This window comes from Mandrillus leucophaeus, unplaced genomic scaffold (genome assembly GCF_000951045.1).
Source record: "Mandrillus leucophaeus isolate KB7577 unplaced genomic scaffold, Mleu.le_1.0 Scaffold538, whole genome shotgun sequence".
Lineage (NCBI taxonomy): Eukaryota > Metazoa > Chordata > Mammalia > Primates > Cercopithecidae > Mandrillus > Mandrillus leucophaeus.
This window is the reverse complement of record NW_012105786.1, coordinates 1054935-1069917: the sequence shown is the minus strand read 5'-3', so window position 1 is coordinate 1069917 and position 14983 is coordinate 1054935. Positions and strand designations below refer to the sequence as shown.

General features: G+C 39.0%; 1 protein-coding gene across 2 annotated transcripts in view; it reads right to left on the bottom strand.

Moving 5' to 3' along the window:
- Positions 1 to 5236: 5236 nt before the first annotated feature.
- The window catches only part of ATL2 (atlastin GTPase 2), a 77634-nt gene continuing 67887 nt past the window's right edge, over positions 5237 to 14983 (bottom strand). The window contains exons 10-14 of one of the 2 annotated variants that reach the window (XM_011997338.1): positions 10688 to 10744; positions 9650 to 9721; positions 8547 to 8978; positions 7032 to 7046; positions 5237 to 6937 (exon numbers count right to left, since the gene is read on the bottom strand). In XM_011997338.1, coding sequence (XP_011852728.1) covers positions 6830 to 6937; positions 7032 to 7046; positions 8547 to 8978; positions 9650 to 9721; positions 10688 to 10744 — 684 coding nt within the window. In that variant the 3' untranslated portion in view covers positions 5237 to 6829. The remainder of the gene's footprint in view (positions 6938 to 7031; positions 7047 to 8546; positions 8979 to 9649; positions 9722 to 10687; positions 10745 to 14983) is intronic. The other variant, XM_011997339.1, reaches the window with a different exon arrangement.

Below are 14983 nucleotides of genomic sequence, written 5' to 3'. Positions count from 1 at the left end.
CATTGCTGCATTCCTCCTTAATGTTGACCCTTCTCTCTCTTTCCTCCTCTCTGGGAGGGACTATTTACTCTTCACAGTGGTGTGATAGGGTGGGTAAGTACATAGCACTCTGAACTCTAAAGCCAGTAGACCTGGTTTCAAATCCCAGAACACACTCCCTTTGGTAAATGTGGTTGACCTCTCTGAGCCTGAGATGATTCCTCTATAAAATCAGAGGTAAGAATAACCCACCCCAAGGCTACTACATGAGCACTGGCAGCATTTAGTATAGATGACAAACATGTTTATATCCCCCGACACACACAAAACCTTCAGTCTTCCCAGGAAAAACTGCCCTGTCCTCTCTAAATAATATAAACATCCCTCTTGGAGATAAACGCACACACACCTTTTTATATGTATATGTGTGTGTTCATATACACACACACACACACACATATACAGGCCTGTCCTCACAGGACAGCCTGTAAATCCAATTCTGGTAGGACTTATATAAGCAGATACTCAGGATGCTGCATTAAATCAAATCAGTATACTAAAGTTTTAAAAATAAGACAGGCCGGGTGTGGTGGCTCACACCTGTAATCCCAGCACCTTGGGAGGCCGAGGTGGGTGGATTGCCTGAGGTCAGGAATTCGAAATGAGCCTGGCCAACCCCATCGTTACTAAAAATACAAAAATTAGCCAGGCGTGGTGGCGGGTGCCTATAATCCCAGCTACTCGAAGACTTAGGCTGGAGAATCGCTTGAACCTGGGAGGCAGAGGTTGTAGTGAGCCAAGATTGTGTCACTGCACTCTAGCCTGGGTGACAGAGTGACACTCCATCTCAAAAAAAAAAAAAAAAAAAAAGGATAATCCAAATCTGTAAGGTAGCCTACCCTCACCATCCCCCCAAAGTTATTTTACTGAGGGTTTTTTTTTTAAATGATCATATTTCTTCATATTTTGATATTTTGATGCCAAGGGGAGAAAAAGCAACCAATATTTAGGATCCCACAGTTGCCAAATAACCAAGTTTACCTACAGTAGGTGGCATATGCCTAAGTATGGAAGGCGGATGGAGTTGAAATTGACTAATCCAGTCCATGTTAAAACATTCTGAGCATTTAGTATGCACAAAAATGTTTGATAATGTAAAAAAGGTGCATAAAGTATGGTTTCTTCTTTCAAGGAGCTCAACCTATTTGGGGAAAAGTACTGACAAAATGCTTTCTTCCATAGACAAAAATAGCAATGACTACCACCCTCCAAACTTCATCTTGTTCATCCTCTTCAGGAAACAGAGGAAGTTAAAAATAAGTACAATTTGGAAGATAGGTGTTTGTTTACAAATATCAGCGTCATAAAAAAGATTTAAAAGACTGTCTGCCAGGATGTGGAAATTCTCATCACATCCTCCTAACATCTGTGAGCGGTAATATTAGTCCTATTTTATAGATGAAGAAGCTGCGGCTCAACTGCTATATAAGCGTTAGCACCAATTCATGAAGCTTGGGTGGTGGAGCTAGGAACAAAGTTCAGTTTTAACTATAAGCTCATCTCCTTTGCTTAGAATTGAAATTTAAGTATTCTTCCAGATCTAGGTTGAGTTTTTAGGTAGTCTTCATGTTTTGTAACCGAGGAGTCTAAACCATGCCATTTTAGATGACCTGTCTTACAGTCCGTGGCTGCACACCCATTTGGCTCCAGAATGAGAGTACATTGTTTACTAATTACCATATAAATTTGTCAGAAAGTTAGAGAACTCTTAAATAACAGCCCAAATGGCCGGGGATGGGGTGGGGGTGGTCGGGGAGTAAGTTATGGACAAGCTTCAAGTACAGGTGGCTAAACAGCAGATCTAGCCTTAAAACAAGCAAACTTGAGGGCACGATTTTCTGTTCTTGTACCTGCTTCCCAAGCACCCTTCCTTCACATTTTATTTGATTCTCTCAACAATCCTATTATAGGAGGAAAATTATCATAAAAAGAAAACTCTTAGCAGTTGTTTCAGTCCTTTTTCACACTATTAGAAAGACATGCCCAAGACTGGGTAATTTATAAAAGAAGGGGTGACTCACAATTCCACATGACTGGGGAGGCCTCAGGAAACGTACAATCGTGGCGGAGGCAAAGAGGCACGTCTTACGTGGCAGCAGGTGAGACAGATTGAATGAGTGAAGGGGGAAAGAGCCTCTTATAAAACTATCAAATAGATCTCGTGAGAACTCACTATCACGAGAACAGCATGGGGGAAACTGCCCCCACGATCCAATCATCTCCCACCAGGTTCCACCTGTTGATTATGAGGGTTACGGGGATTACAATTCAAGATGAGCTTTGGGTGGAGACACAGAGTCACGCTATCTCAGCAATGATCCCAGGTCTAGTGTTCTCTCCTTAAAACTCCACCTACCCTAAGAATCAAAGTAACCATTAAATAATTATATAATGACCTAGGAAAATATCCCTGTTACATGAAAAAAATATATCATGTGCGGGATAATTCTATTTTTGTGTAAAACAAAAAACGAGTATATTTTATGCAAATGTAGACATGTCAATAAGCAGAGGAAAGGTTCCAATAGTACACACCAAAGTAATGGTTCTCTCAGGTGTACAATCAAATGGACAGGAACATTTCTACTTCTTGCGTCATTTTTTAGAGTGGTAATGTTATGGGTAATTTTCAGCTTGTTTCGGTATTAGCAAGATGTTCCTTCCTCCACTTACTGCCTTTAGGAATGCAGCCAAGACAGTCCTTGCATCTTGAGTTGGGAACATTACTTGTCATTGTCTAAAGCTTCTAACTGATTGAAACCTCTGGAGGTGTATATAGTAGAGTCCTAAGTTGCAAGCCTGAGATGCCCAAGGTTCTTTTGGTTGAAGTGGTTTCCTACCTATCACACAGGACTGCCATGAGTACGGAGGGTACTAACGTATATATGGAGGTGCTTTATTGAGCTATGCAAAGGCTGTGACTTCCCTCCCCTAAGCCCTTTCCTGTATATCTCTAGGCAGTTTGGACCTATTCAGCTGATATATTTGGCTCTGAAAAGCAGCAAATGTCACAATCCTAAAAGGACATGAAAGTTGTATTTCACTGAGTACATTAAGGGCACCTCAATTCCTCAGTCTAACTTCCAGTAAAATGCAAATCTGAAAGACAGAAGTTCCTAGGATCTAATGTAAGACTTCAGTATGGAGAAGGTAAGGGAGCAATTCTCTGTGCTGCTTGGGATGCCCCCCATCTAGCTTTGACAGGAACCAGTAACTGGAAGACTCCCCAAAGTCACATTCTCTTTCTGGCAGAGGTTCCAAACAGAATCTAACAGTCATTTGATGAGTAATCTCCGGCCAAGTGAGAAGACGGCTACCAGAGGCACAGCAACTCAAGCTAATTTTCATCCTCACTCCACGACTATGACACGAATGGAAAAAACCCAAGATGTGCAGATCCATTCTGGTCAAGTTAGAGGGAGGGAGGGAATTCAGGACACGAATGTTTAGGCTAAAGCCTAAACGTGTGAAATGGACTTAAGCAATGCACACTGGCAGATAAGCAGCTAATCAAAAAGCCTATTTATTACCTGGTTAAAAGCTTAAGCATCTGCTTTCCAAAAAGCCATTTAGATATATACACAACAGACCATTAACAGTCATCACCACAGTGCTTTCCAAAATTTCGTGGTATATTTTAATAGGTTCTTAACCACATTAAGACCCCCAAAAAAAAAATAAATAAATAATCCCATAATAACAAAACAATGCAATTAAAACAACACTCATACCTACAGCAAAAGAGGTCTCTAGCCCGCCAAGCTTAATTCTGAAGTCAAAAAAATACAGCAACCCCAGCCCAAAGTTCTCCGGAAATGTAGCCCTCAAGAAGGAAATACTGCTATTGGTAAGTAGAATATTTTCACAGTGCAAGCAAGACTAGCTATCTTCATGAGAAGTATGTAAGGAATACTAAATAGCAGGGTCACAGATGATTGCCCCTTTCACAACAGCGAATTATCTGTATCTTAATTAGGAAGATAAATCATTTGTTCTTGAGAAAATCTTCATCTCTTTTTAAAAACCTCACTGGTAATATAGATTACTAAAACCTTTGCCACAGAAAAGATGCTAACACCAAAGCTGATGTGTCAATCAACAATTTTCAGTTTGTCTTTCATCCTCTTACTGCTTCGTGCCTAACAATGTTCGGAATCTTCCAACAGAAACACCAAAGTGCTTTCTTGGAATCCTGCAGAGAATTGTCTTCTTTGAGGAAAGCACGCTTTTCCAATAAGAAATATAAGAAAGCCAATGGTCTAGATTTTAACTTTTTAAAGGTAAGCTAAGTCTTTAATTTCAGAAAATCTGCTATTATACAACAAATTATTTTTTCATTCATAAAAAACAGTCCACAGCATTCATAAAACAGGGTGGCAGAATAAAGACACTTTTCAGGTGGATTCTTTAAGAACAGATGAGTAAGTTAGCAATTTAATACAGATGAAAACAAATACAATCCATATAAAAACAGAATCTGGGAGTGGGAGGGAAGATGTATCAACCAAAGTAAATTCAGAGTTTTCACGCATGTAACTCAACACCTGCATTTTCTTCGCTTAAAAACCAAACTAAGGGCCGGGCGTGGTGGCTCACACCTGTAATCCCAACACTTTGGGAGGCCAAGGCAGGTGGATCACGAGGTCAGGTGATTGAGATCATCCTGGCTAAAACGGTGAAACCCCATCTCTACTAAAAACACAAAAAATTAGCCGGCCATGGTGACACACACCTGTAGCCCCAGCTACTCGGGAGGGTGAAGCAGGAGAATCACTTGAACCCAGGAGGTGGAGGTTGCAGTGAGCCGAGATCACGCCACTGTACTCCAGCCTGGTTGACAGAGAGAGACTCCATCTCAAAAAACAAACAAAACTAGGTACTTTAATAGGTGTTCATAAAGAAGACTACAAAAGTACTGAAAAAATATTAGCCTTACATATACCACCAAAAAAAAAAAAAATTTAAAAAGAGAGAAAGAAATTAATAATTCCCATCTACAACTAGGTTAATCATAGGATTTCCCTTATAGAGACAGACAGAGAAAAGTAACTTTTTACAAGCTTAGCTTTGAGGTACAATGCCTGAGAGCTCTCAACTGGGGTGTCTCCTGCTCATGCTCTCTTCACTATAAACAAACGTGGTTTATGTAGTGGAATACATACTTGAAAAATTCCTTTAAAAAGAATCACAAGTTTCATTTTATATATACAACAAATTTTTAATTATGTACTGAAAATAAATTACAGGAAATAACTTTAAAATGCAACAGAGGACAAAGTCACAATAAACATTCCCATTGAATTCCCTTGGGGCGGGGGGTGAGATTGCAGTGCTCAAGATAAATATCACAAATATATCAAAAACTTCAAATTGTCTATGCATTCACACACTGACATGAGCCACAAACATTCCTTTCACAGGGACTGTACTTATTTAGCCTACCACAGGACCAGATTTTGCCATAAACTACAAAACTTTTAATACAAAATTGTATTTATATATTTATAATTCATATACATGCCCTATCTGTGATTTTAGAAAATAAAAGCTACACACTGTACAGACACTCTTAACTCATAGCTGTAGGCAACATTTTTGGATGGAATTTCTTCCCCAATAAAATTAATGGCATATTTTATGTACATGAAGGCTAAACTGCAAAAGACAGTTCAGTTTCCCAGATATGCATCTCCTTTTAGGGCAGGTTTATAAATTTAAAAAGGCAAGACAAATGTACACCTCAGAATTACTTTCTTAGCTACAAGAGTTGTCATGTAATTTCTGTGAAGTTTCTGATACATGCATTTATGTAATACTGGTATTGAAGGCGGTAAAGCAATATATACTTTTAATGTAGTGGCTCAATAAAGGCTTCATTGTCATTCCAATCTGGTTCTTGAAACAGTGATTCATAAATTCTCTAAAAACTAAAATTTCAATGGGACACTGTGTTAAAGAGACTCTAAATAGATTTCTGAAAATATTTCCCTGAAATATCCTTTTACGTAAGACAAATTCACTAACATTAGATTAAGTAAAAAGAAATAAAAGAATTAAACATGGCACAAAGGTGCATGATTAACCAATGCTCCTCAGCAAATCTGCATGTCTTAGGAGCCATTAAAAGAATGCTTAAAACTAACAAACAATTTTCACACTCTGTGGCAGCCATCTGTGAAGCCAGTTACACTAAACTACTTCTACAGTTGATTGTAAACTTTGGTTTATTTTTATTTGAGTTCTCATTGTACAGCAAGCATGAAAAAAAAGAGAGTGGAGTCCGTGAGGAGATGAACTGTCAGTCTGTCTTTAATCTGGCATGATGAGACACCTGGTCAGTCAGGCCTGCTTTGATAGAGTTTGTTACAGACTGCCTTATGTTTTCCTCCATCAAATTATCACCCAGGGGCTTCAATACCTGTGGTATGAGAAATGTGCAAAACAAACAAAAACATGAGGTAAAAAAAGAGTTACATATAAAAATAGATATAAAAATTCAATTCAAAGCAATGATGAAAATAACCAGGAATATGGGAAATAAAAAGATGCTTCTCTCAAAAAAACTTATGATGCTACTAGACATTTTATAATGCAACAAAAATTACTTTCCTCTTATTCAAACCATTTACAATTCCTATGAGATGGATGTGCAATTCCATACCCTATATGCAGCATCAAATCTGGTATTGTGTATACAGCATTTATGCAGACCGGCCCAGACGGTCCTGCTTATTGTCCTACATGTGTAAGTGTGAACACTTCAGATAGAGAAAAAGGTTAAAAATACTGTCTAATTTTTCTTCTTGTTATTGTTGGATGACAGTCTCTGTCGCTGTGCTGATGAAAGAGCACGATGAACCATTCGACGTCTAGTAACTTCAAAGAGTTTGGAAAACACCTAAAACATGAAGTGATTTGTTAGGAGAATGACTCAGAGTGCCTCGAAGCTAAAGAGTTTAAGACTACAAGAACTTGAGACTGTAGGTTCTCACCTTCCTGGGACTCCTCTGAAGCAAAAGAGAAGAGAAATGCAAAGAAATTTAGACAAGGTTTGTTGACACAGCACAGATCTGACTAGTTGATCACCTTACCTCAACTATACTGAAAATGATTTTATACACTTTAGATTCTTCCATTTAATTGTTTTGTAATAATGGTACCTCTAAAATCCTAGAATCAATGCTGTTTAAGAGATGAATATTTCTCAAAAGAAGATATTGTACAATTATTGAAAATTATATTGCAGAAAATAATGATTCAAAATTTTAAAATAGCTAATTTTTTCTTAAAAGCTGCGATAGTTTTGCATCCATCTTCTATTAGAAGATATCAAAGAAACATCAAGTAGTGAGATTGAGATAAAAATTTAAATAGAATAAATACCCAAACATAAACTTCCCAATCGGATCTAAATAGAGCATTTCTCTAAAGAGTAAATACAAAATCCATATTAATATAGTGGGTCACTTTATAAAATAACATCATTATAAGAAAAGTCAATATCCAATCAACTTTCTTCAAAAAAAAAAATGGTCTGCTTCTTCAGTCTTGGAGTTTATAGCCAAAACAAACACGGACTCGCATATCCTAGATCTTCAAATAAGCGCAATATTTCATGAGCCCAGAAATGGCATTTGAAATGCCTATTACAGTGGTCATCATTAATAACTGTAGCTTTCATTCTGGTCCTTGACATGATGTTCAAGTATTTCACAAAGATCATTTTAATAACATCCGTAAGTGGAATTTTCTGTCCACAGGTAATTCCAGCACACAGGAGGCAGATACACAAAATGGCTTTCCTTAGTAGATACTTGCTGGGCAAGAGTTCACAGCCTGGCTTTGAATTCTGCTTTGAGGTAAAAGATTATGATGGAACGTGGTTCTCTGCTCATGGCGCTTTGCTTTACTAATTAATATTTCCATAATACAAAAGTCAAAGTTTCCTTGGTAAGAAATCCCTACAGGATTGTTCCTCATAGTACATCAGGAAATCACTACTATCTTCATGGAAGGCAATGAAGACCTGTCTACCATCCAGCATTTCTCCTGCATTGCTGCTTGCCAGTATTAGGAAGAAACTTATTTTCCTTTCCAAAAGCACCACTTCCAAACTTCTTCTCCTTACCTTCAAATCATTCATTGTTTATATTTTCTTTACTCAAAGAAAAAAAATCATTACAGACTCTGACCCTGCCCACCGTCTGGTATAATCAGGCCTACAACTAAGAATCTATCCAGAGGACAGTACAGATTTAGGCTAACCAAAGTACATTAAAGTACATTAAAATTGTAACTTTAAAGAAAAAATGTACTAACCAAAGTACATTAAAATTGTAACTTTAAAGAAAAAATCTTAAATTCATAAAGATTCTACATCTGAAAACAGAAGACATCCTTTTGACATTTCTCATATGAAGGAAAAGTAGGAGTACAAATACTGCAAAGGATGGAAAATCACAGGAAAATAAGATTAGCCACTGAAAAACCAAAAGATAGATACCAACCTGTTCCCATAGTGTTTCAGCAATCTGATCAATCATTGTTCCAATTTCTCTGAACTCCCCAGAGTATTTAACATATGCCCAAGTACAAAGAAATGTCAGTGCTAACCCCATGACAAGGTTACACAAGACGGCTATAGAGTTTAGGCCAATGAAGCCAGTCAGTCCTGAGATTATATACATAGCAAACATGACCGCAAACAGTGTGGCTGGGGTACGAGCAGCATAGAAGATATTTTTGCCATCATTGTGCTTTATAAAATTTGCATAGGTTTCTTCAATTTCAGCTTCAAGCTGGTCCTGATAACGTCGGCAGAACTCATCTCCACCCATCTTTTTTACAGAACGAAATTGTTTTATCGCCACTTCCTTAAGATCCAAGTGTTTTCGCTCCAGATCTGAAGGTGCAATGTAAGGCTTGTCCCCTCCACATACCTGGACACAGAGAATTACAGTATTATATGCTGGAAATAATTAACACTTGAAAGAAGTTCCTGTTCATAGTTTTTAGTCTCAGAAAGTCAAACCACTTACATGATTCAGTTTTAAACTCACAATACCTCACAGGTTATCATAATCTAGTTATTTTTTATATGTTGAACCTACTCAAGCAAAATAATTTTCCAATTATGACTAACTGAAACTGAAGACAGAAAAATTTTACACTGCGCTCTGTACCTGCCTTCACTTGACCATCCATACACCATAATAGTACACAAAACTGTTGGCAAGAGAGTGGGTAAAAGATAATGCCCCAAAAAGATATTTTAATGTTTGAGCAAGCAAGTACAGAAACTGCTACTGGCCTTAAACTAATGCTACTAACATCAGAAGTCACTAATTCAGCACTCTGAATCACACATTTGACAGAAGATATTTCAGTAGAGTTTATCTAATAACTTACTGCTCAAATTCTGTTCTCTAAAATGTGAATTATTTTCTTATAGTTTATTTCCAGCAAAGACCATAAAGGGGAATTAGGGAATAATGTACCAAAAGCTGCACGAATTAGCTCAATTATTAAAAAAAATTTTTTTTTAAATACTTTTTAAAAAAATTTAAAAATCTTCTCACTCCAGCTTCAAATTTAAATTTTAGGTACAAACCTGCTCCATACTTTTACAATAGGTATCTCTTGCTCCTGCTACTGCAGCAAGATTATTAGCTTCAGCTGTTGCCTAAAAAATAAAATGTGCCATTATTATGCAAAAAATACTCTATGACTCTAAAAATTCTGATTAACATAATAAGTTATGTACAATAAACCCTAACCCTAACCCTAATCAACTCTGAAAATGAACCAAATAAAGTAACTTCCAGTTTTTCTTTCCTATGGAAGGGTACATTGGTATAAAGGATACAATGGTAAGTGGTTCCAATAGGACTGCCTGCCTAATTTTGTTTCACTTAGGTTGATGTTAAAGTGTGTCTGTAGAAAACACCACATATGCTCAGGAAATGGATAAAGATAAATAGATATAACCCTAAAATGTGTGGATCTCCAGGTGCTAGGAATCGAGAATTACTCATTTGGTTCTCTCTCATAATCAGTATTTTACAAGACATTTTCAAACCCACAAAACTTATTGCACGAATTTTTATCAGCAAATACTGTTTAATCTACTATAAAATGGAAAAATAGCCTAAAGTAGTAAATTTTTAAAAATATGAATGGGTTAAAATGGCACTGTCCCAAAGGAACACCATTTGAAAGAGGGGAAAAAAAAAAAAAAGAAGACTATATATTCACTAGAAGTAGCTCTAAATCATTAACACCAAATAAAAATAAGACTTATTTCAAACAACATTCACTGTCAAAGACTCAGAATAGAAGCAGCTTAGTTCAGAGAGGCCCACATTAAGTCATCTTATAAAACAGAAATTTTCCTGTACTTTGAGCATCAGGAGAGAAGGTATTGTGCACTCTTATTTCTGGTGGCCTAGACACATGGAAGGCCTACAATCTGCAGTTACAAAAAATGTATGAAACCTTAGGACCCATGACACATATGGCCTTAAGCAAAATGTATTTGCGTGCAAGAAAGCACCCCCCATTTTCAGCATTTCTCTCTAAAGCAAAGATCTTTATTCTCCCTCATAAATAAGTATATGTACAACACACATCACTCTCTCACTCTCTCTACCTGAAGCATGGACTTTGGATGTGGAAGTTCCTCTCCTTGATAAATTTTGATGTAAGCCTAAAAAGGGAGAAGATTTGTTAGACTGATGGGTTATGCAATTTGGCTCCCATCCCCAAAGAAAGAAAAGTCATTAAATATTAAAATAATTCACACCATTAAAAGTAAATTCTAGGCTTTAAAAATCACCTTATTCCAACAAAGTTAACCCTATTCTCAGTATTATTAAATTATATGCTGCTAGATAATATCATAGATATTTCTATAACAAATAAAACATAAAAGTTGTAACACATAAAGTTAGATATAAAATGCCATCCTCTTTATGAAAATAAATTCACAATTACCCCCTACTGCCAGTGTTTTAATATTTTAAAAAAATTTTTTTTCTCTTTCTTTAGAGATGGGGTCTCACCCTGACACTGAGGCTGGAGTGCAGTGGGATGATCACAGCTTACTGCAACCTCGAATTCCTGGGCTCAAGTGACCCTCCTGCCTCAGTTTCCCAAGTGGCTAAAACTACAAGGTGTGTGCCACCACATCCAGCTTAAGAAACAATTTTATCCAGTATTTTACTATGACCAGCTTAAATTGTATTTCAGCTCAAGGAAAAAAAAAAAAAAAAAAAACCTAATTTGTGGTTTAAGAGTAAGAAGGAAAAGATGAGAGTTTGTTAGAAGTCCATATAGGGTCTTTCATCTCAACTTTTTTTTTTTTTTTAAAAGACGGAATTTCGCTCTTATTGCCCAGGTTGGAGTGCAATGGCACAACCTCAGTTCACCACAACTTCCGCCTCCTGGGTTCAAGCGACTGTCCTGCCTCAGCCTCCCGAGCAGCTGGGATTACAGGCATGCACCACCATGCCCAGCTAATTTTGTATTTTTAGTAGAGACGGGGTTTCACCATGTTGGCCAGGCTGGTCTTGAACTCCCAACCTCAGGTGATTTGCCCACCTCAGCCTCCCAAAGTGCTGGAATTACGGGCTTGAGCCACTGTGCCAGGCTCATCATCTCAACTTTCTACTGACAAAATTCATTCATAACTGGGAAGGAAGCAGAACAAGATGGCCAAATAGAAGCCTCCAGTGATCACCACCTCACAGGAATATAAAACTGAACAACTATCTACATAAAAAAGCACCTTCATAAGAACCAAAAATCAGGTAAGCAATCACAGTACCTGGTTTTAACTTCAAATCACTGAAAGAGTCACTGAAGAGGATAGGAAAAATAGTCTTGAATCGCCTACACCACCTCTCCCCCATCCTCTCAGCAGCAACCACATGGTGTGGAGAGAGAATCTGTGTGTTTAGGGAAGGAGAAAGCAGTGACTGTGGAATTTTTGCAATGAAATTCAGTGCTGCCCTGCCACAGCGGAAAGCAACACGGGGCAGAACTCAGCCAGCACCCATGGAGGGAGCATTTAGAAGAGCCCTAGGCAGCCAGCCCTGCCACCATGGGCTACAGTGCTCTGAGGTCCTAAATAAACTTGAAAGGCAGTCTAGGCCCCAAGAACCAATTCCTGGGCAAGTCCTGGTGCCGTGCTGGGCTCAGAGCCACTGGACTTCGGGTGCATATGATATAGTAAGACACCAGCTAGGGCAGCCAAGGGAGTGCTTGTGTCACTCCTCCCCCAAGCCCAGGCAGTGTAGTTCACAGCTGTAAGAGAGAGTCTTTCCTTCTGCTTGAGAGGAGAGGAGAGGGGAGAGGAAAGAGGCCTTTGTTTTACAATTTGGTTACCAGCTCAGACACAGTAGAATGCGGCATAAGGCAGAGTCCTAAGGCCCCAATTTCAGTCCCCAGCTCCCAGACAAGATTTCTAAACACACCCTGGGCTGGAAGGGAACCCACTGTCTTCAGGGGTATGACCAAGTCCTGGCAGGGTTCATCACCTGCTGACTCAAGAGCCTTTGGGCTCTGAATAAGCAGCAGTGGTAGCCAGGCAGTACTTACTATGGGTCTTGGGTGAGATTCAGAAATGTGTTGCCTTCAGGTGTGACCCAGCACATTCCCAGATGTTGTAGCTATGAGGAGAGTCTCCTTCTGCTTGAGTAACGGAGAGGAAGGCCGGGCACAGTGGCTCACACCTGCAATCCCAGCAATTTGGGAGGCCAAGGTGGGCGGATCACCAGAGGGCATCTCTGGGACCCACCCAAGGCCAGAGGGAACTTGCTAGATTTGCCACCTGCTGATTGTAGAACCTTTGGGCCTTGACTGACCATAGGCAATAACCACGCAATAGTCACCATGGGCCTTGGGCAAGACCCACTGCTGTGCTGGCTTCAGGTCTGACCCAGTGAAGCCCCAGGGATGGTGGCCACAATGGTGCTTGTGTCACCTCCTCCCCCAGCTCCAGGCAGCTCAGCACAGAGATAGAAACTCCATTTGTTTGAGAGAAAGTAAGGGAAGAGAACAAGAGTCTCTGCCTGGTAATCCAGGGAATTCTCCTGGATCTTACCCAAGAGCACCAAGGCAGTACCTCTACAAATCTGCAAGAATCACAGCATTATGGGCTTGAAATGTCCCTAATGCAGATATAGCTGCAGTGACCAAGATCACAACACCCAAGTCCTTTCAAATAGTTAGAAAGCCTTCCCAAGGATGACAGGTACAAACAAGCCCAGACTGCAAAGACTGTAACAAATACCTAACTCTTCAATGTCCAGACACCAACAAATATTCACAAGCATCAAGACCATCCAAGAAAACATGACCTCACTAAACAAACTGAAATAAAGCACCAGTGACCAATCCTGGAGAGATAGAGATAAGTGACCTTCAGAGAATTCAAAATAGCAGTTTTGAGGAAACTCTAACAAATTCAAGATAACACAGAGTAGGAATTCAGAATCCTTTCAGATAAAGTGAACAAAGAGACTGAAATAATTGTAAAGAATCAAGCAGAAATCCTGGGTCTGAAAAATGCAACTGACACACTGAATAATGCATCCAAGCCTCTTTTTTATTTTATTTTATTTTTTTTGAGATAGGGTCTTGCTCTGTCTCCCAGACTGGAGTGCAATGGTGCAATACTGGCTCACTGCAACCTCTGCATCCCAGGCTCAAAAGATCCTCCTACCTCAGTGTCCCAAATAGCTGGAACTACAGGCATGCACCATCATGCCTGGCTAATTTTTGTATTTTCTGTAGAGAGAAGGTTTCACCATGTTGCCCAGACTGGTCTCAAATGATCTGCTCATCTCAGCCTCCCAAAGTGCTGCGATTATAGGCATGAGCCACCTCACCCGGCCTCAGAGCTTAACACAAGACCAGAACAAGCAGAAGAATTAGTCAGCTTGGAGACAGGTTATTTGAAAATACACAGCTGAGACAAAAGAAAAAAGAATGAAAAAGAATGAAACATGCCTACGAGATCTAGAAAATAGCCCCAAAGGACAAATCTAAGAGTTCACTGTCTTAAAGAGGAGTAGATAAAGAGATAGGGGTAGAAAGTTTATACAAAGCAATAACAAGAGAACTATCCACACCTAAATACCAATATTTAAGAACAAAAGATTATAGAACACCAAGCAGACTTGACCCAAATAAGACTACCTCAAGACTACCTACCAAACAAACTCCCAAAGGTCAAGGGTAAAGAATAGATCCTGGTTGGGCTTGGTGGCATATGCCTATAATCCCAGCACTTTGGGAGGTCAAGGTGGGAGGACTGCCTGACCCTGGAGTTCAACACTAGACTGAACAACGTAGAGAAATGACATCTCTATTAAAAACAACAACAGACCAGGCACGGTGGCTCACATCTGTAATCTCAGCACCTTGGGAGGCTGAGATGGGAGGATCACTTGAGGCCAGGAGTTGGAGACCAGCCTGTTAAACATAGCAAGACCCCATTTCTATTAAACAACAACAACAACAAGAAGCACGAATGGATCCTAAATGCATCAAGAGAAAAGAAACAAACAACACACAAAAGAGCTCCAATACATCTGGGAGTAGACTTCTCTGTGGAAACCTTACAGGCCAGGAGAGAGTAGCATGACATAAAGTGCTGAAGGAAAAAACATTTTTCCTAGAATAGTATATCCAATGAAAATACCTCAAACATGAAGGAGAAATAAAAACTTCCTCAAACAGAAGCTGAGGGATTTTTATCAACATCAGACCTGTCCTACAATAAAGGATTTTAATGAGCAATAAGAAATGACCTAAAGGTTCAAAACTCACTGGTAACAGTAAATACACAGAAAAACAGAATATTATAACACTAATTGTGGTGTGTAAACTGATCATATCCTGAGTAGAAAAACTAAAAGACGAACCTATAAAAAATATTAAC